At 38.1% G+C, this 19,905-nt stretch overlaps 1 protein-coding gene across 3 annotated transcripts in view; it reads right to left on the reverse strand.

The window, feature by feature from the left end:
• Nucleotides 1-7,488: 7,488 nt before the first annotated feature.
• The window catches only part of TRPS1 (transcriptional repressor GATA binding 1), a 218,330-nt gene continuing 205,913 nt past the window's right edge, over nucleotides 7,489-19,905 (reverse strand). For all 3 annotated transcript variants that reach the window (XM_074886789.1, XM_074886769.1, XM_074886779.1), the window contains 2 exons: nucleotides 18,836-18,958; nucleotides 7,489-13,725 (listed from right to left, as the gene is read on the reverse strand). In XM_074886789.1, the coding sequence (XP_074742890.1) occupies nucleotides 12,664-13,725; nucleotides 18,836-18,958 (1,185 nt within the window). In that variant the 3' untranslated portion in view covers nucleotides 7,489-12,663. The remainder of the gene's footprint in view (nucleotides 13,726-18,835; nucleotides 18,959-19,905) is intronic.

The raw sequence follows: 19,905 nt of genomic DNA on the forward strand, positions 1-19,905 counted from the left end.
GGAACACAAAGATGATCACAGGGCTGGAGCACCTCCCTTCTGAGGACAGGCTGAGAGAGTTGGTGTTGTTCAGCCTGAAGAAGAGGAGGCTCCAGGGAGACTTTATAGCGGCCTTCCAGGGCTTCAAGGGGGCCTACAGGAAGGATGAGGAGGGACTCTTTATCAGAGAGTGTAGTGAGCGGACTACACTGAAAGAGGGTAGATTTAGATGAGATATGAGGAATAAATTCTTTACCGTGAAGGTGGTGAGACACTGGAACAGGTTGTCCAGAGAAGTTGTGAATGCTCCCTCCCTGGAAGTGTTCAAGGCCAGGTTGGACGGGGCTTTCAGCAACCTGGTCTAGTGGTAAATGTCCCTGCCCATGGCGAGGGGATTGGAACTAGATGATTTTTAAGGTCCCTTCCAACCTAAACCATTCTATGATTCTACAATTCTGGGGCACATAAGTTGTCAGAATATGTCCAACCTAGTTATTTCAACTGTAGGAAAGGTTACCTCTGCATGGGGGAGGGGAGAAAATATGTGGCTGGGGCAATAACTGCTTTGCTTGTCCTAGATTAATCACCTACTCAGTGACAATAAATAGTTTAGGGAGTTCGGAGTTGTAATCCTCAGAGGTGGAATCTCAATCCACTTTGGGAAGGTGGATAAAGCTGGGCACTTTGCTATCATCAAATTGTTTGTGTTCTTATTTAAAAGGCCAAAATGCAGAACGATGCTGAGTTTTGACTCTGTTGCACAAAACAAAATCAACTTGCTCTCCCTCTGCAACTCTTCCATCTGGACAATCTCCTGGTGTCACCTGGTGCATCAACAGTCAAGGAGTTCCAGTCTCAGGTGTCTAATGAACAATCACGAAACTTTGTCTTAGTAAATTAGCATTAATTATTATGGAAGTAGCAAGGAGAAGAGAATACCTTGAACTGAAGAGAGCCTGCAACTTTGATACAAATCAAATGTTTCAGTAGCTCCATAGGCAAAACCCAGGAGGATATTTCGCAGTGTTTCATTGTCAAAGAAACATTAGCATTTTTACACTATGTACAGGCAAATAATGCTGTGATCAGTGATGAGCTATAAGGAGCAGAGTGGAATCAAAAGAGAGACTGAGAGGGAGAAAGAAGGAACAAAGGAAAAAAAATACAAACTAAAAATTGTCTACCTAATAACCACAGGAAAGAAGAGAGGAACACTCGAAACTTTCCCCATCCAGTTCTCTTTATCTCCTTGTCTCACCTGTAGTGTCTTATTTTGGTGAGGAGTCTGCAGTATTCAGCTTTATGGAGTACAAGGGCAGTGTAGCAATAAATACAGAAATGTGATTTAGGATGAAGAGCAAGAAATAGGTAAACTTTCTATTGTCCATATTAGAAATGCATAGAATCAGTTTTCCTGGATTTTCTACAGGCATGGGCAAAGCAGGTACTTGCACAAAGCAATAGTTGGGCATGAGAAAATGGCAGGACTTGACCACTCTTTCTGCGTAAAGTACACTGGATGTAGTCATGCCACTGAGGGACGGTTAAGCCATGGCCACTGCGGGACAAGGTGCATCTGTCTGGCAGCTGCTGTCACAGGGAAAGGAGGATCTTCAGGGTGTTGCAGCTGAGGTTTTGCCCCTCATCCTCACCCTGCATATAGACCTTGAACAACAAAATTCAGTGTTGTTGCATGGCTGAGAATCTGCTCTAAACCAGGACCAATACAGCCCCCCAGACTATAGGTTTCTGAACACTTCAGACTGACATTAGCTGCCAAGAAAAACCCCATACTGCCTTTTCCACATCACGGACTGCTCATTTTACCGCCACATACTTACCGCTGACACAGGTGTTTTGTTAACTGTGCTAGGAATTGGATCAGGGAATTAATGGGGGTTAAAAGTCACCTTTTGGGGGGCAAGTGGGAGACAATTAGTTCCCTGATCTGGTACATCTCATGGAAACACAAATACTTGTGCCAGTAGAAGGAAGAGAGCAGCACAGGGCAGATAGGAGTGGGACTGCTTCTTTTGGCAGCATCTCCAGCTTGAAGAGTTCCTGAAATTGTGGCCTCAGACAGTTGATAGAGAATGAGAAAAGGTCCAGTCTTTTCCAAGGCCTGTTCCCAGCAATCACACAATATCTTGTATGATAGCCATCAGATACAATACTCCCCAAAGTCCCTCGAACTTTGCTATCTTTGTGCATTAAATAGTCTTATGCGCTTGTTACGATTCACCTTTATTAAGTACATGTTTGACCACTGTTATACTTTGTTGAGGGTTTTTTTTAATATAATGGCCTATTTCACTCTTGCTCCAGTAATACCTTTTCCAGTCCTCATGTTCCAATCTGAAATTCCTATCTTTTTTGTATATTTAGGCTTTCTGCTTTTAGGCATTCTGATGCAAAATGTCTTTATCATCTTAAGACTGTAGGCAGTGTAAAGCCTGCCCTTTTATATGTGCCAGTAATTTAGGCAGTTCTGTGTTATTCCATGTATCTTCACCAGCAGCACACTCTCTCTTCAGGAAATGGAGAAAGATGGCTTAAGTGCAAACTTGGTGGCCTGTGTAGGTAAATTAATCTCTACTACTTTTTGTTCTGCATAATCTGAAACAAGTTATGTAGAACAGTTAATTGTGTATTTTCTATTAAAAGCTTTTTAATATACTAATTTGCCTAGCACACAGACAATATTGTACAATGTCATGACGAAAAAAATCACAGCAAACTATGGCTTTAGATTTGTAGATGACGTCAGAGAATGACTGAGTACATCTTCAAAGACCAGAATTATATGATCTGTTAAAAAGCTGCACCTAGGGTTTTTTTACTAAATAATTAAGGTAGTTCAGGATTTGTTTGTAGAGTGGCTTCCATGAAAGAACTAGCAAGAATACTCATTTAAATGTGGAACATAGACACAGATGGGGATTTTTCTGCTGTCAAACTAAAATCTTTCTAGAACGGGAGTTGAAATAAAACTTATTAAGTTCTAAGTAAAGCTCACTAAAAATGTGTTGAAACAAGTCCTTTTTGAGAAAAGAAGCTTTCACAACACCACTGAAGCATTTTGTGCTAAAAAAAAAATCTTTGCCCTTTTCTGGGCAAGAAAATCTGAGTTGTCTCAAAAGTGTTTACAATTGTAACAGCTTGGAGTTCTGTTCTTTGAAACTGGAAGCATGGGAATGTTCATTGTTGTTGTGTCTTTATTTGTATTACTAGAAGCTGAAGATTTGCCCACAAAATGTATAATGTAAGACAACAGAAAACAGGATTATGATCTATTTGATCAAGTGCAGACATCTATTATGTACATATTGCATAGCTCTGCGAACAACTGAGCTGAACAATAATAAAATCACCCCCACTCAGTACCAGGAAACATTTCCCCCTTCCTGAAGTCGATTTCTATATGTAAAAAGAATCTAAAAGTGCTTCTGTCTTTAAAGCTTACCTAGTCAAATCCAGCAGATTGCAGATATCAAAAGATCAGGTAAAGCTGCTCCAGCCACCCTCATCACACAAAGGGAATAAGTAAATAGAGGCAAGGACAATGTTAGTAAAGCAAAAATGGTCAAGACCATTCTCTGATCTGAGGACACCGGCACATAGTTTTGCTTGCAAACCTTCTGCCCCCGGAACATGCCCACACACTGAAGCAGCGTGGCAGCTGGCTCAGGATGTATCCATGGCTCTTGGTGCTTCCTGCTGTAAAACTATCCCCAAGAGAATGGGTACAAGTAACACAGACCCATTCATACCCCTTTCCCTGAGAACTGGTTATGGTGTCCTTTGTGGTAACACCCCACCTGTGCCCGGAACCTGGTCAGAAGCACATAGCTGGCCCCAGCCAAAGTGTGCCAGGGACTTCTCTAGCCACTAAACCTTGCAGACAGTCATCCACCCAATGCCTGTTAATATTCCCAGCTTAATTTATAGATGATATAGAAGTTAGCAAAAGAGTCGTGTTGATGAGTATGATAGTGATGTCAGTGCATCAGCAGTCTATAATGTTATGCTTAATTGTAGAGGTTAATGTATAATTACTAGGGATTTATTGCAGTGAGTTATTATGAAAATGTAAATAGATGGAAGAGCCTTTGTGCTCCAGTTAAGAGCCATGTGTTTAATGGCATATTTTGTACTTTCATCCAGCTCTGGCCTCAAAGGCCCGTGTATTAGAGAGCTCTTGATGTGCTCCACCATTTCCATCTACAGATGTGCTTCAGTTTTTGTTGGCCTTTGTCTCCAATTGCTCCCTGCTGTATATACTATACTCATAAGGGAGAAACATAAATTGACTGAATTTGTGAATGTTTATAACCACAAAATTATCTAGGCAAAAAGAGATCTCTGGAGATCATCCAGTCTGGACTCCTCCAGTGAGTGGCTATGATCATCTAATAAGCTCCTGCTCTGAATGTTCGACTGACTGTACGAAGATGAGGATTGTAATGTGTACTTACAGTTGGGTGTCCAAAGTACACAATGTGAATGCCCCCCTTAAGGAACATTAACTTTGAAAAATCACCTTACCTTTCTGAAAGGCTTCCACATCTCATACTTTCATACACTGAAATATATTTCCTGTTTTATCAGATTCTATCAGGGAGGAAAATACTTTACTTTGATTAAAAGGGAAAGAAAATATTCTCATTTTGCTTTGCAAGAGTTGTTCTTTGCAAAAATAAATGGTAAGAAAATATCTAGTTCCTTTCCTTGAAATGATAATTAGAAAGCCTTCCTAATCCATTTTTATATTCCTTTATTGTCTTGTTTCCTTAAAAGAATGCCACACTGAGAAGAGAGCTAGCTTTATGTTGGGGCTTTGCTTTTTGTACTACAAATCATAGAATAAATTATGCCACTCAGAAATAAGGCCACAGCAGCTGTATTGCCTTTGCAAAACAAATTGTTAACCTAAAGACTTTCTGTGGCAGATTTAAGCTATCATCTTTACAGTGTTGTAACAGAAGTTTTTGTTCTTTTTTAATGTATTTCTCTTCTATTCTTTTAAATGGGTGTATTTCTTCTCTGGCCAACTACATTGACATTGTATCAGTGCCGATGGAGCTGTCTGGAGGTAGGTGACAGAGATGTCACTGTATCAATCTCACCATTAAGCTGTCAATTCCACAGTAGCATTTGGAATTGAATCAGACACTTCCACTGACATTGTAACCACAATGTGTGAAAGACAATTCTATTCCTTTGGATGTGCAGGAGACACTTTCATTTACAGAAAGGACCCACTGATACTCTTGTTCTGCACACAAGGATTAGTCAGACTCTTCAGGGAAATCAAGGGAAGCTAGTGTCAGTACAAACCCTTCTTCCATCAGGTTTCAGCTGTCCCAACTGTCCAGCATAATTGCCCATCACAGTTAAACTTCCAGTACAGACCCAGAAATCAAACACTTTTACTGATATTCTGCTGTTTTGTTGATTTTATATCCCCACCGTCAACACAATTTTATAAAGTCAGTGTTTTTTTGTGATTTATAATAAATAAGGTTGTAAAATAACCAGGCCATTTCTTCTATTAATAATATAATATTGAAAGCACCCCACTTCCCCTTCATACAGAATGAAGCACACTGCTTATTCATTCTGTCCATTTTCTTCTGCATCAGCACCTATTCCTATACCTTTTTTTTTTAAACTTTACTTTATACATATATAAATGTTTGATGAGGGTCAGGGCCTGCTACCAGCAGATGTATTACCTTTTATATTCTCGGCCTGGCTGTACCTGGGACACCAGAGTTCTGACCTATGTCAAGATATGGCAGTAGTAAAAACTAAATAGGAAATAATCAAGGATACTGCTGCTAGAACAGTAAGTCCCTAGATTCTTGGCACAAATTTAAACCTTATAATTGCATATTAAGACCTGATAACAATGTCAGTGTGCACTTATACGAGCTGCTTACATGTGGAGCTGCTGTTAGAAGAGGAAGGCATTAACACTCTAAGTAGGCTATACAAATAGTAGAACCACAAAGGAAAATCTGAGGTCATCAGCTCCTACAATTATGAGCTCACTTAAGTATATGGAGACAGAAGTGCAATATTAAACACTGGTTTTAACTCTGATTAAAGACAGACTGCATCGGTCAAGGATAGTTTTATAACAAGAACATAAATTTGGATTAAAACTTGTTATCCTCAAAAGATGTTCTTAAAACAGGTAGATATTTGATTTCTAAATTTTAGCTTTCACTGTACATATATAAAGTTTCTCTTTCTCTGTGAATATATATGTACATCTCCATATATGTGTATATATAATGTTTATATAAATATTCTTACATATATAGAGTGTATATATACCATATAGATATATGGTCTTACACAATGCATATCAAACAGCTTTTGCATACAGCATCTTTTTCAAAATGCATAAAGTTTAAGCATAAAGTTGATGTCTCCAAAACTGGTTCTCCCTGCCTTTGAAAGCTTTTTTTCTCTCTTTTTTTCTTTACTACAGTTATTATTTTTATTAATCTCAGGAAATTAAAAAGAGACTGAAAATGCATAGGGCCTGCATCTGAATTCACTGGAAGCATGAATTGCAGTCGGAAGTTATTTCTGGCATGGTGCTTTTAAAATTAAGCTCTAGAACTTTTGTACTCTAACCTTATAAACAGATTTTACCATTTTGCATTACTTTAAAACATTTTGTATGAGTGTGAACAGTCTCAACCATGGAGATGAGACAAAACCTATGGAGAAAGGAAATTACAGCATAATGGAAATGGTGGCTGGGAGCCATACCACCCTGGGCTGTGAGGTCATCCGAACAGAAATGCCAAGCTGAGCTGATTTGGTCAGTGCTCCAAGTCAGGATCTCTGAGGAAACCTCCGAGGTTGCCAAAGGAAGTGGTGGTGGCAACATTGTAGGTGGTACTCTCTGTTCTTGAGTCAGGTCAATAACCTGTGCAATGGGACCGAGCAGGACTTCCTGGAAGAGTTGTGTGTGTGATGTGAAGCCACAGCCCTGAGTATCAGGGATTATTTAAAGATCACCATGGACTCTGTGTGAAAGGTAGACTTGTTAACCCTGGGGTACTGATCACATTTCAGTATCAGCCTTTCTTAGGTACTTTCTCAAAGTTATTCCAATATTAGCTCCTCCTTGGGGCAGAATAAAACCAGTAATGTAATGCCAGGCTGCTGGAGTATTAAAAAAAGTTCAAACCCCATGGAGAGAGACTTTCACTCTAAATCCTGTCATAAACTTGAATGAGTTTTGGACCACATCTAGAGACCTTAACGTAGAAGGACTGCAATAGGGCTAATCCAATTTTGAAGGAGCTCCTCTCTTTTCATGCATTTACCGTTTCGGCAATGCTGCCTTTGCCCTTCAGCCATAATCACCAGCCATTTCTCACAGATGCTCTCACAGCAGCTCGACTCTGGATTGTTTTTCTCCCCACCCCCGCTATGGTGTTGTGACATTATGACATTACATTTTCCCCAGAAACAATGACATGAATCTTATTTATAACTGGTGGTAAAACTTTATTATTCAAGTTTAGATGTAACAGACATCTTTGCTGCCTGAAGATTGTTTGCATAAGAAATACACCAAGAACATGTTTGTGAGTAGAAATGAACATGCACTATGAAAACCAAAAAACAAAACAAAACAAAAAACCCAAAACAAAACAAAAAACACATCCATGTGTTGTAAGGACAAAACATTAAGAGCCAACATTCTAGAGTCAAATCAGGGCTACAAGTTTAATGATGGTTTTTAGCAACATGAAGTCATTCTTTATGAAGTACTTTTTTTTTTTCTTTTTTTTTTTTTTTCCTTTTTCTGCTGGTGAATTTTCTACAAGCTAAATTTACAATGGCATTTTGAGATGTTTCCTTTTCTCCTGTTCTCCTTCTACATAGAGCTCAGAGGCCAAAATGATAGGAATGGAAAACTGTGGTTGCTGTTACAGTGTTTATTCTGAGAATTTTACTTTGTTAAGTGTAACCAAAAATCAAATGAAACTGGTATTTATCTGGCTGGCAGCCATTAAATAATTGTCTTTTATCCTCTTAAAAAGAGGTAAATCAGGTTATATGTGATTACTATATAGGAAGCACCTCACCAACTGCCAGCTTTCCGGAGCTGGCTGAATGAAATGAAATTGTGAGGAAGAGGGTAGGGGAGGAATCCTATTCTGAGGTGAGGAAATTATGTAAATCATTTTACTTGGCTCATCTTAACTTTATAGAAGAGTTTAGAAAGGATTTCTCACTTATCTATCACATTTGGAATATGTTGACAAATTGTTCACTATTCTTTGCCAAGCATAACTGTCTCCACAGAAGCAGAAGAAAATATATCTACCCTTCTGGCTGAACAGAAGTGAACTTCTAATCTCTTTGGCTTTTCCTGACCAGTATTAGGAATTAGCATGTTAAGTCAGCCAAGAAAAATCAATACAGGAGCAAGAACGGGAATATATTTAGACATCCTGGGCAAAAAGCAGATGGTAGAGAACATCCTTAGCACATAAAGCAAGTAGTTATGACTACAAAGTAACATTGTCCAGTCCAAAGATGGACGTGAAAGTCCATCCCTGAACTGAGTACTAATCCACCGTTGCCAGATCAGGTCTCCCCATTGCACAACCACTATGTTTCAGCACTGTACACAATTAGCATCAGTCACTTTTGTCCTGCTGCCCCTCTAACTGCAAAAATAATCTCTCACCCACAGCGTGCCTCAACTTTTTGAGATGTCTCTGTTCTCTCTCTTTAAAATGTCACAGTGTGCAATGGTACATTTTTTAGGCAAAGCTGAGACAAAAGTATCAAGTGTCCCTCCCCCTTTCTGGATGGTCCATGAAAAATTAAGTGGGAGTTTCATCAGAACAGTGCCAATGAGGTGCAAAACTTCTTTTGGAAAGAACTCTGAGTTTAGCACCTGAATGCAAACTCTGCTCTGGAAAATCTTTTGTCTCCTGCTGCATTAACCTAGGGGGCAGCAGCCAGCCACGAAGTGATAGCTTAAGATACAGTCCAGTTTGCAGAAGATGCTGCATGACAGATCCTGCTATACAGAGTGTTAATGGAAACACTGTCCATTCTGCAAACTGATTAATGACAGGCACCACAAATCATCTGGTTTTGAACCATCTACTCATTCTGTGGCCCAATCTGAGATACATTTTAAGATCTCAAACTACCATTCCTTAGTAGAGAACTACAACACCTTGAAGACACTGACAAATTGAGAATATTCTTTGAAAGTTCAATTTTTAGTGCTGTAAGCTGATTGAAATGCAGTGGTTGCAATAACTACTTGTGTGTGCTAACATTAGTTTCTGCCTGAGAGTTATTAAGTAAGATTATTCTTTTTCAATGTTGGGATTTATTTTCCTTTTGATTAATATCCATTGTGAGGGGGTCTGGAAGAGGGATGAGTCACCTCTGTTTTGTCACAAAACAAAACTGTGCTCCTCCCACCCCAATCAAATAGAACAGGCTATGGCAAAATCCCATTTCTTACAAAGCAGAAATCTTAGAACATCTCAATATGTCATGGCAAGAACAATGAACTTTTTCCAAATTTTATTTGCACCATCTAGGTGTGCAATACTAACATTCAAAAACCTGTCTTGTTCTTTGCACTCATAAGATTTCATTTCTCCTCATCCCCAAACCCTGATATGTGTATCTCCTGTTATTGGCCTCTGCTTCCAAATTTAGCAAGAGGTGTTATGAAGTACAGGGTGGTGCTCAAGCCTTACAATGTGCATGTCCCCCCTAAATTATTTTGCCATGAAGATGCAGCTTCTATAAATGAAGAAGCCACAGGAACTGGTAGGTCTTAGATGAAGTAAATCAAACCAGTAACTACTGAAAACCGGCAGGCAGCTACTTCTGAAGCTGATAAAAATCACTTAGTGCGTCTAACATGTTTCTTGGAAAAGCTGAAAATGACACACACTGGACCCTGACGTAACAAAACGCGGGCAATCTATTTCAGTCCCCACAGAAAAAAAAGAAACAAAAAAATACCCAACAAAAATAAATCCACAAAAACCAAGTCAGAACTTATTATTGGAGAACAATAGTAAAAACATAACCAGACTTTGTCTGGCACTGGTATCAAGCTGGAGATTCATCTAAAAAATAGAAGAAGAAGAATGTGGCCCAATATCCTTTGCTAACCTAGAACACTATTGAAGGGTTATAGAACTCAACCATGAACAGATTGAGTGGGACTTTCCATATGCTGCTCACCAGTATAGAAGCAATGGGTGGAGCAGGAAGGAATGAAAGCCTAATGCTGAACAATAGCCTGTCTGTGCCTAACAAATCAGAGAAACTGTGCAATAATGTTTCATCTGTGTGAAAATGTAACACATAAAATACTGCCAAGGTCTGCAAGACCTTGGTGATCAACTGTGTAAGTGCTTCTCATGCATGGTGACGTTCATTGCCAGCTGCTTTAGGCACATTATTTTTCAAAAGACTATCAAAGTGCTGAACGTTTAGGCCAGTTCCTCCCTGGTTTTCCTTTTGCCAAACCCTATAAGACATTTCCTATCACCTCTCCTTTTATCTTCCACCTCCCTCTCTATCTGGTTAAGTATCTTATAAGTGCACCAAATTCTAGAGGGGAGAGTGGTGAGATTCAGTAAGTTAAATACAAGAACTTTTTTTTATGATGCTTTAGTTTCAATTACATGAAAATCTGAGAAAGGCGGCATGTAAGTGAGATCAGAATAGGACCCTTTACATATAATCTCAAGTGAGGACTTAGTCCATAGATATTTTTATAGAACATTTTAAAAAATAAAATGCATGAATGGAGAAATAAAAGACAACATAATATCAGAAAGACATTTTAAACTTCATTTGCTGCAACATTCATGAACCAGTTGAGCTACACCTGCCATTCAACCATAAGGAACTAAGACCCTGCACTGCGAAAAAGAAACAAACCCAAACAAAACAAAAAAGCAACTGCGTAATATTGTAAAAATGGAGTGCAATGCTACTACAGAATGCAATAAAACATCAGTGCTGCATCGTCAAACAGCACTTATCAAAATAATTTCTGAAATGTTTCTTCTGAAACACAGACAAAGCAATAAAAAGAGGATATATGTTTATCATTTTAAGCATAACAATGTGAGTTAAGAGCTTAAGAATACAAAAGTACTTGGAATGAATAGTGCTACCCTTTTTTTCCTAAGTAGGCATAAAAATATTTTCATTTCCTTCTTGTTTTTCCATACCATTAATATCAACAAATTTCATTCATTTCATGTTATCGTTTACAACTTTAATGCACACACACAGAAAAAAAGATACCTACTGCAATAGAAATAGTTGCTTCATTACCTTGTTTGCTACATTTGCAAATGTAAACAGCGAGGCAGAGCCAGAACTGACTCTAATGCATGATGGAATATCTTTGTTGCATACGTACACTGTAGAAAATAATTATTCAATATGTCAGGCACCATTATTTGAAATGTAATACATTAATATTTACTAGAAAAATAAGGTTTTTTCTATTTGTTCTCCCAACTTCTTTAATGAAATAAGTTAATCTGACAGTGCATCCAGTAGCTTGTAATATCTTCTACATCCCTGTGGCAAAATAATAAACTACTGGTTGGGACACTATAATGAAAATGATTAAAGTCAGTTCTTGTACACCCTTGTAGCAAGCATGGAGGCTCGTCTAACAGCACCTTTAACCAATTATTTAATATTTAGTTATTTAGCCCTATTTCCCTGAGCAGTTATGCTGAGGAGCTTTCCCTTCATGGATAGTTTTTACAAAGCTTTAAGTATTAAAAAGTACTATGAAGACATTTAATGCTACTTAGCAAAAGCTGGTATAAGTCTACTGAAGGGATCGACTGGTATGTATAGTAATGTTAAGCTTGTGGAGAAGTAACCTTAGACTTTAAGGTTTAGAAATGTAATATATTAAAAAATATATTAAAATAAAATACAGGTTACCTTGTTCTATGCAAATTAAACCTAGAGAGTGGCTTCTGTATTAGAGACTTCACTTGCACAAAATGGTTTTCCTAGACTAAAGTGTGCCAGAAAGAATGTAGTGATAAAATGGTAGCTAAAAACCAGCAGAGTCTGAGAAACATCTAGATGAAATTGCTGCCAAAGCTTTGAGAACAAAGTGATCCTAAGGCATGTTGTAGGGCAGAAATTAGCCCAAATTAAAGAAATGACCTTTTAACATCAGTATATTTAACAAGTCTAGTTCTTATATACAATGTGCATATGTTCACTATACCCCTGCAGCAGTATATACATATACACATCTTTGCACTCTTGCCAGTTATGTCTCTTACAGCAAAGGTATTAATTGTCCGGTAAAATTTTCTCAAGGTTATTCACCATGATTCACTGCATTCTGGCTAGCTTTGGTGGGCCATGTCCCGTATAATTATCTTCTCCCCCTTCTGGCCACCATCCAACTGTTCTTTTTTTCTTGGTAACCCACTCATTTAAAAGGAAAAAAAAAAGAAAAAAAAAAAAGAAGAAAAAAAAAAGAACAAGGGATTTAATATTGGATAAGGCATGCTCTCTATATGAAGTGCTTTATAGGTCTTCACAAGACATTACAAGCTATTGAATTCCCATCAAGGAAACCTATTTCTGTTTAATTGTGCTAAGTGCTAAGGTTTACTCTTTAGGTTTTCCATTCTTTTCAGCTTGTGCATTGTTCCTGTGTAGGCCCCTCTGGATGTGAGTTGTGAAGTCATACTTGTCCGTGCAAAGATGCTGGCATATGCTGCACTGGAAAGGTCCACTGTCACCATGGCAACTCATATGCAAAGCATACATCACTTCATCCAGAAAGACAATGCCACAGTGCACACACTTGGTAGAAAGTTCATCTTGAGTACTTCTATCAACTTTCTCTGTTTTTACTACATTCAAGGGACCTTCATTTTTTACATTTGGTGGTGCCTTACTCTTTTCCTTGGAGGCACCGTTTGCAGTTGGCCCAGGTCTGGAATGCTTTATCGCCAAATCTAGAGGAATGTCATTGTCTGATCCAACAGCTGAAAAATGAGGAGGCAGATTAAAGGTGGGATAAGGCACATAGTTTTGGCAAGGATTTGGTAGGCCAGGCACGTGACTCAAGTAGTGTGGATTCCCAGGAACAGACAGCTTATATTTACTCCAGAATCTCAGCCAGTCAGCTTCACTCTGAAAGTCATTGTGTACAAACGGAAGTCCAAAAAGTGGGTACTGGTATTTTTCAATAGGGCTTCCAGGTGGTGAATAGTTTGGGTGTTTCGCGGGTCTCATGTATTTTTCTATCGGGCTGCCTCTCTCTGAGCTTCCTTTCCCTTCTGATATCGATGAACTGTTTCCTGGGTCTCCAGTACTTTCCTGAGGACTTTTTATCTGAATGTGCAAAGGTTGCATCCTTTTGTGAATATCCAGAGTTTGGCTGACCAATATTGGCTGCTGAGCAGAATGGCTTTTAGTCAATGAACCTGGGGCCTCATACTTACTGAGGCTGGGAAGCTGAATTTCTCTTTGATGACCTTCAGGTAAATGATCCTCTGACCTCCTCTCTAAGGGGCTTCCATTGACTTGTTCCTCACTGCTACCCCTCTGCTGTTTGTTTAGCTGCTCAGCCTGAAGTGCCTCCGGGTTAAGGCGCTTTCTTGTTCGTCTCCTAATGATCTGCTCACCATTGTTCTGCTTAATGATGTTTAAAGGCCTGGGAGTCTGCATGGAACACACACATAATGAACAAAAGGAAAAAAGAAAGACACATTAAACAAATCTGCGAGACCATGCTCACACAAATTTATATTTCCTTTCATGAAGAGCTATAGTATAAGTTTTATGGGAATGACCAAATTTCTCCCCAAATGCTGGTTCCTGGACTCTCATGCTAAAAGTAAACTATAAATTGGTTTGTTTTATCAACTAAGACAACTGCCTTAAGACATACTATACCTGTTTACTTAAAAAGGCATGAAGTATCCAACCTGTCAAAGCATTTATTACCCATTACTTACATTTATTACTTCTGAAAATTCTGGGGGAGATGTGCTGAATGCTGGGGATGAGGTGGGAGATGAACTAGTGTTATTCTATGCACCATATCACCTCGGGCAGGGGTTTGCACAGATCACACTATGACAAGAATTGAGTAACACTTACCTTGACACCCAACCCCCTCTGACACAGATAGAAAATGCAAGCAAATACAGGGCTTGCTGTCACCTAGCAAAAGGGCTGCATGTCCACTGTGGTGGTGAGTGGGATGGTGGTGGCTGGAAAGGGACTAAGAAAGATGGAGAAGAAAGCCCAGGAAAACTTTTCTATGCACCAAAAGTCTACCTGGGACTTTGGTACCAATTCCTTCTCCTTCATCCCTACTGTATTTCTTTCGAAATGTTATTGATGTTGTGCTACAAAGTCACAAGGGAGAGAAGGTGTCCCTTGAAGGTGGGAAAAAAGATCTGTAAAGAAGAAAGCACCATGGAAGAAGCAAAGGCAAGAACCAAGTGAGGACTTCTGTTTCCATTTGCTACTTCCCCACACCAGCTCAGGGTAGGTGGCCTATTTAGATGAGAACTGAAAATACTCTTGCGTGAAGAAAAAAAAAAAGTAGGCTTCTTTGAAAAGCCCCACAACAGGAAGGCGATGGTATGTGAATGAAAGATGGTGCTGTAACATCGGTATGTGTTGCTCTACTGGGCAGATGTTAAAACAACAAAAACTACCTAAAAGTCATTCAGTTTGGTGTGCTGGCAGTTGCCATTTGTCTCATCCAAATGCACACATAATCCTGTTTTGGTTGGAGGCCAGAAAAGTGCCCCACACAGTATTCCACTTATATGTTTATTTGGAAATTTTCTTTTTAACATTGTTTTAAAGTGTAGATTAAATTTTGGCATACAGTCAATATCCAAAAAAATTTGTACCTTGAATATAATATAATTTATATATATTCATAACTTTGAATTAATATAAAAATATCCAGAGCTGGAAGAGCGTGCACTCTACTATTTGTAGAGATCTAGCTTCTCTCTTGACTTGCCATCTTCCTCTCCTCTTTCACCTATTTATTTCCCTGAGGTCAGCTTATTCTTAACGGTTAACTAAATTTTAGGCAGTGCAGCTACTTGTTAAATTTTACTTTCTATTATAACTCTGAATCAGAATATACCCTTTGATTTAAATTTTTAATAAGCAAAATTTAAACTTAGCAGAAAAACAGCACCCGAACCAGCCTCCTCGAGCAGATCAAAGTTGAGGCAAAATCATGTTAGATGCAATTAGAATATTTTCTACGTAAATTCTATGCAAATGAAGTTTATAGTTTGCAGAATCAATAGCCAATTAATATGCATAAGCAAATACTCTTTATTACAAGCTCAGTTTAAATTCCTCACCTTTTTATAACAATTAACATACTGACATGCTGTGTGAGATCTCATAATATGGTTGATGTTGCTCTTATTAAACTTTTATTTATACACTACAGACCAATTTCATATGGCTTCCAGATAACCTTTCAACAGTTTGGAAATACTTTTAGTCTCACTCATCATGCTACAGGTATGAAGTCTGATCACGGAAGTAGTTAGAAGAAACATCTTCATACCTGTGATTAAGGACCCTCACACAATTGTTTGCAGCTCTGGCTCTTCAAAGTTACATAAGGCATAAGGAGTTAAAGGTTGTAGGTCCAACTTAAAAATTCTTCAGCATGCAAATGACTATACTCACCTGAGTAGTCTTTAGCTTATTAAAACAGACTATTTGGTGGAGTAAAGCTACTCACGTTTTCCTTATGTGAGGAAAGGTGGTAAGGTGCAGATAGAAATACTCTGTATTTGGTTGCAACTAAGGCAGACAGGAAAGTTTAAGCTCTCTACTTGATTTTCAGTGGAGTATTAAACTTAGAAAATAGTGGAAACATTACCAGAACTTTACTTTTAAAATGCCCTATGTCAGATCCTTAATTATATGTCATACATAATATACTGAGTATGATCACAACGATTTTTTTGCTATCTCTATATCACTATGGAACAAAATCTAGTTTTTCCATGACCAAGTTAGAGGTATTAAAAAATGAGAAACAGCAGCACAATAATAATGGTTAAATTCATGATTCTGGGGAGACAGAAATCTCTGTCAGCAAATGTGAATATTGTGTATATGTTTGCAGGGAACTGCATTTTTTTCACTAAAACTATTTTAATAATTGACCATTGGAATATTACTACACTTTTCTTAACATAGCTGCATTAGAGGAGAGAAATTTGAAAAACCTGGCAAATTTAATGTAAATGACCCTTAGATAGACTGAACATTTTTGAAAACACATTGAAAAATTATTCAAGGGTATCACAGAAATGGCAGTGTGACTTACAGCAGAAATCACTACCATGTTAACATTTGTGAGTCACTACCACCTAGTAGTATCTGACAGACCATAGATTCTTCTTATTATTAAATACAAGTTAAAAAAGGACCTTAGAGATAAATGTATTATACACATTCTTGAGCTAATGGGGACAGTAGTTCTAGATAGTGATAACTGAATCAAAAAAGAGCTATGAAATGTGCAAACCTATAGGTGACTTTTACTCAGATGTGTAGCATAATTCAGTTTAACAGGGTGGCTCACAGAAGGGAACAGTTCTATTCCCTTGAATTTTTCTGGTTTCAGACATTTACTGAATAACTGCATCATCCCAGACTCCTTAATTCAAAGAAATACATGACAAATACTTACTGTAATTTTTCACTAAGAGATAGACAGGCAGACAAGCAGACAGATAAAAGAAACTTTCATCTTTCTGGTGTCAGTCAAAAGAGCATCCCTTTGCATGGCTGTCCCAAAGGAGAGATTTGTTTGATTATTTCAGACTCCAACTTACAATGGAGTTGCTATCAAACCACAGCAGAGTGGAGGCTTAATTAAATTCTTTGCGTTTGTTTGGTCAAAGTTCAATTGAAGATATTAATGTCAAATGTCCACTGAATGACAGTTTATTGCCATGCTTGAACAGTGGAGCTAAAAGATAGTGTCAGCTTCTTGCTTTCTAAATACATAAAGTTTGACATTGTATTGCTAATTATTATTGTTGGGAGCACATTCGTTTGTTCCTACTGGTTCATAAGAACTATCTCATCTACGTGTTTGAATTCAAAACTGACTCTTGTAGCTTTTATCTATTCAATAATCATGGTAAGATCCAACACTATAGTTTAGAAAAGTATATTTAAAAAAGGGAAAATGGAGGGTTTGAATGGTAGTTCTACAAATAACTGGACTCAAATGTCAAACTAATGTCAAAAAGCCAAACTGTCCTTAAAATCTTTGTGGATGCTCACCACTGATCAATTTCCTTAAATTAGATATTATATCTAGAACTTTGAGAGATCTCCAGGAAGATGATACTTTCAGCAAGACTCAGCCAAGCTGCTGGCCAGAGATTGTGCATCAGTTCATCTTCTCCTGCTTAGATGTTATCTGACTGGCTGGGTTGTTCTGGAGCTTAAAAACAGTTACTGTCCTCAGAATGACAGCACATGGCAAACAGAGCTAACCTTTCAGACCGGTGATGGTCTTGCTGCTTTCAAAAACTGGAATCTCTTTCTTTTTTATTAAGTGGCCTAGCTGGGCAGGATCTTGAGTAAACAGGACTGTTATATGGCATGTACACAAGAACCAAGCATAAAATTCGCAGAAACTACTAATTGATTTAGAAGCTTATGCTTGAAATTTAAAGACAAATAGGTGTCTTGATGTGTGTCTTAATGCATTTGAAATGTAGTTTCCTAAGTGCCTTTTCTTCTTCTGAAAAAAGTTTTTAAAAATATGCACTCTCAGCCACAACACAGATTTCTGATTTGGGCTCTAAGCCTGAATTGTTATGTTGCCTTGGCAAACTCCCAAAAGCTGCCTCAGTTTCTATTTCTCAAAAATAGTAACACTTTTTAACTCCATGGAAATGTCATAAAAATTATTTAATTAGAGTTGAATCTCTGTCACCTGACTCTCCCATGTGCTTCTATTAAAGATAGTGGGAATAATATTTAACTAGTGGCTCTTAACCTGAAAGATTCTGAGCATTTTGGCACTAATCCAAGGAAACACTTAAGCATGGTTTCCTTGGACCTGGACCAGAGCATTCAACATCTTTCAAGATCAAGTCAAGTGTCAATAAGATGAAAAGCAACATAGACAGTCCATGATAATTACTTATTCCCTGCCTGATCCTGAAGGATGGTGAATCTTTCCCTCACCAAGTGATGAGTGCCATCAAGGGAGCAGCTTTCTTGTTATTTCAGAATCCTCCAGCAGACTATAAGAACTGTGGGAAAAAAAACCCAAACCCCACCACACCATATCTCCAGGAAATTTACTGTCAAGAATAAAGGGGGGAAGAGAAGTGAAAGAAAACAAAAACCACAGCAAGGGATATTTTTGATATAGATGAGATGTCTAACTTTAATAATTTTTTTTTTTTATTCCAAACATGAGAGTTCTTGAATATAGAGAGCTTTCATCACAACATATTGTATTGCCTTTAAATGGAATTCCCAGAAAAGAAATAATTTTCCCCTTATTTTGTATCAAAATAATTAAATGCATCACTGGTGATCTCAAACACGTCTACCCACAGCATCCCAGCCTGTTTCATAATGAATCACATCTGATCCTGAAGTGACCACACTGCAAAACCCTGTTAGGAAATTAACTGCAGGCCAGGGAGTGGTACTAATCACACAACCAGACAAGACCACAGCTGCCCAGTTTAGCTGTATAGCCCCTTTTTTTCTGAACAAACCAGTAAGTTCTTCCTACCGAGTGAAGCTTCTGGTAGAGGCCACACGCATTGCATACATATCCACCATTTGCATTCTTTCGCCAGAGAGAGGTCTTTGTGGTCAGGCAATTGGCACAAAAAACACCCGAGCCTCTACGTCTCTGAAATAGGGAAGAAAAAGAAAAAAAAAAAAAAACACACAGAAAAAAAAACAGGTCAGAGGTGAGTCACATGAGCTGCAGAGTTAGGACAAATCAACACAGGAGTTTTGTCTCTAGACTGGCAACAATGACAGTATAAAACCACACTGCCCATAATGAGGTCAGGTTCAATTGTGCTTAATAGGCACCACTGATTTTCATTATAATTAACCCTAGAGTGATGGATGAGGTGTGTGAAACACCAAAGCCTTTTCAGAATAACAGCTTTAACTTTTTGAACTTCAGGTTTTGTGCATTTAATGATGGTTTCTAAACAGCAAATTCTGAAAAACCCCTCTGGAAGCTGACATAGAATATTCTGTAAACTGGTTCGTTCACCACATTTCACAACAGATTATTTCTTTTTAGTTTGCGCGATTTTAAAGTGTGATCGGTAACAAGAATTCTGAATCACCACCACTTCAATTAATTACAATTTGTATCTGCGTCATACTAATTCCTTTAACAGAGATTATACTTCATTAATTAAATACATGTTCCAGTCTTTCCCACTTGCTTCTGAAATCAGTATAAGCTACCATATATTTCCCACAGCCCACTATGAACGAGGAGTAACTTCTGCCAAATGGATAAAAGTACAGTATTTTTAATAAGACCTCTTTTGAACTTCACCCGAAACCCCAGAAAACACTGTCTCATCGATGGGTAGTTTTATTTATTTTATTTTAGTCAGGCAACGAAAGGCACAGTACAATTTTCCTAAATACAAACTGATTTTTAACCAGACTGAGCTGTGCCTTCACCAGCTTTCATAATGATCTAGGAATATTTAAAAGTAGACACATTTATGAGTATTGCTCGTTAAATTCTTTCTACAGAGTAATGATTTCATTAAACTTCTCATTTAAACAAAAGTCAGGCTGTGTTTGTGGGCACAAATACTAATA

Source organism: Strix uralensis, chromosome 1 (genome assembly GCF_047716275.1).
Source record: "Strix uralensis isolate ZFMK-TIS-50842 chromosome 1, bStrUra1, whole genome shotgun sequence".
In the NCBI taxonomy this organism is placed as follows: domain Eukaryota; kingdom Metazoa; phylum Chordata; class Aves; order Strigiformes; family Strigidae; genus Strix; species Strix uralensis.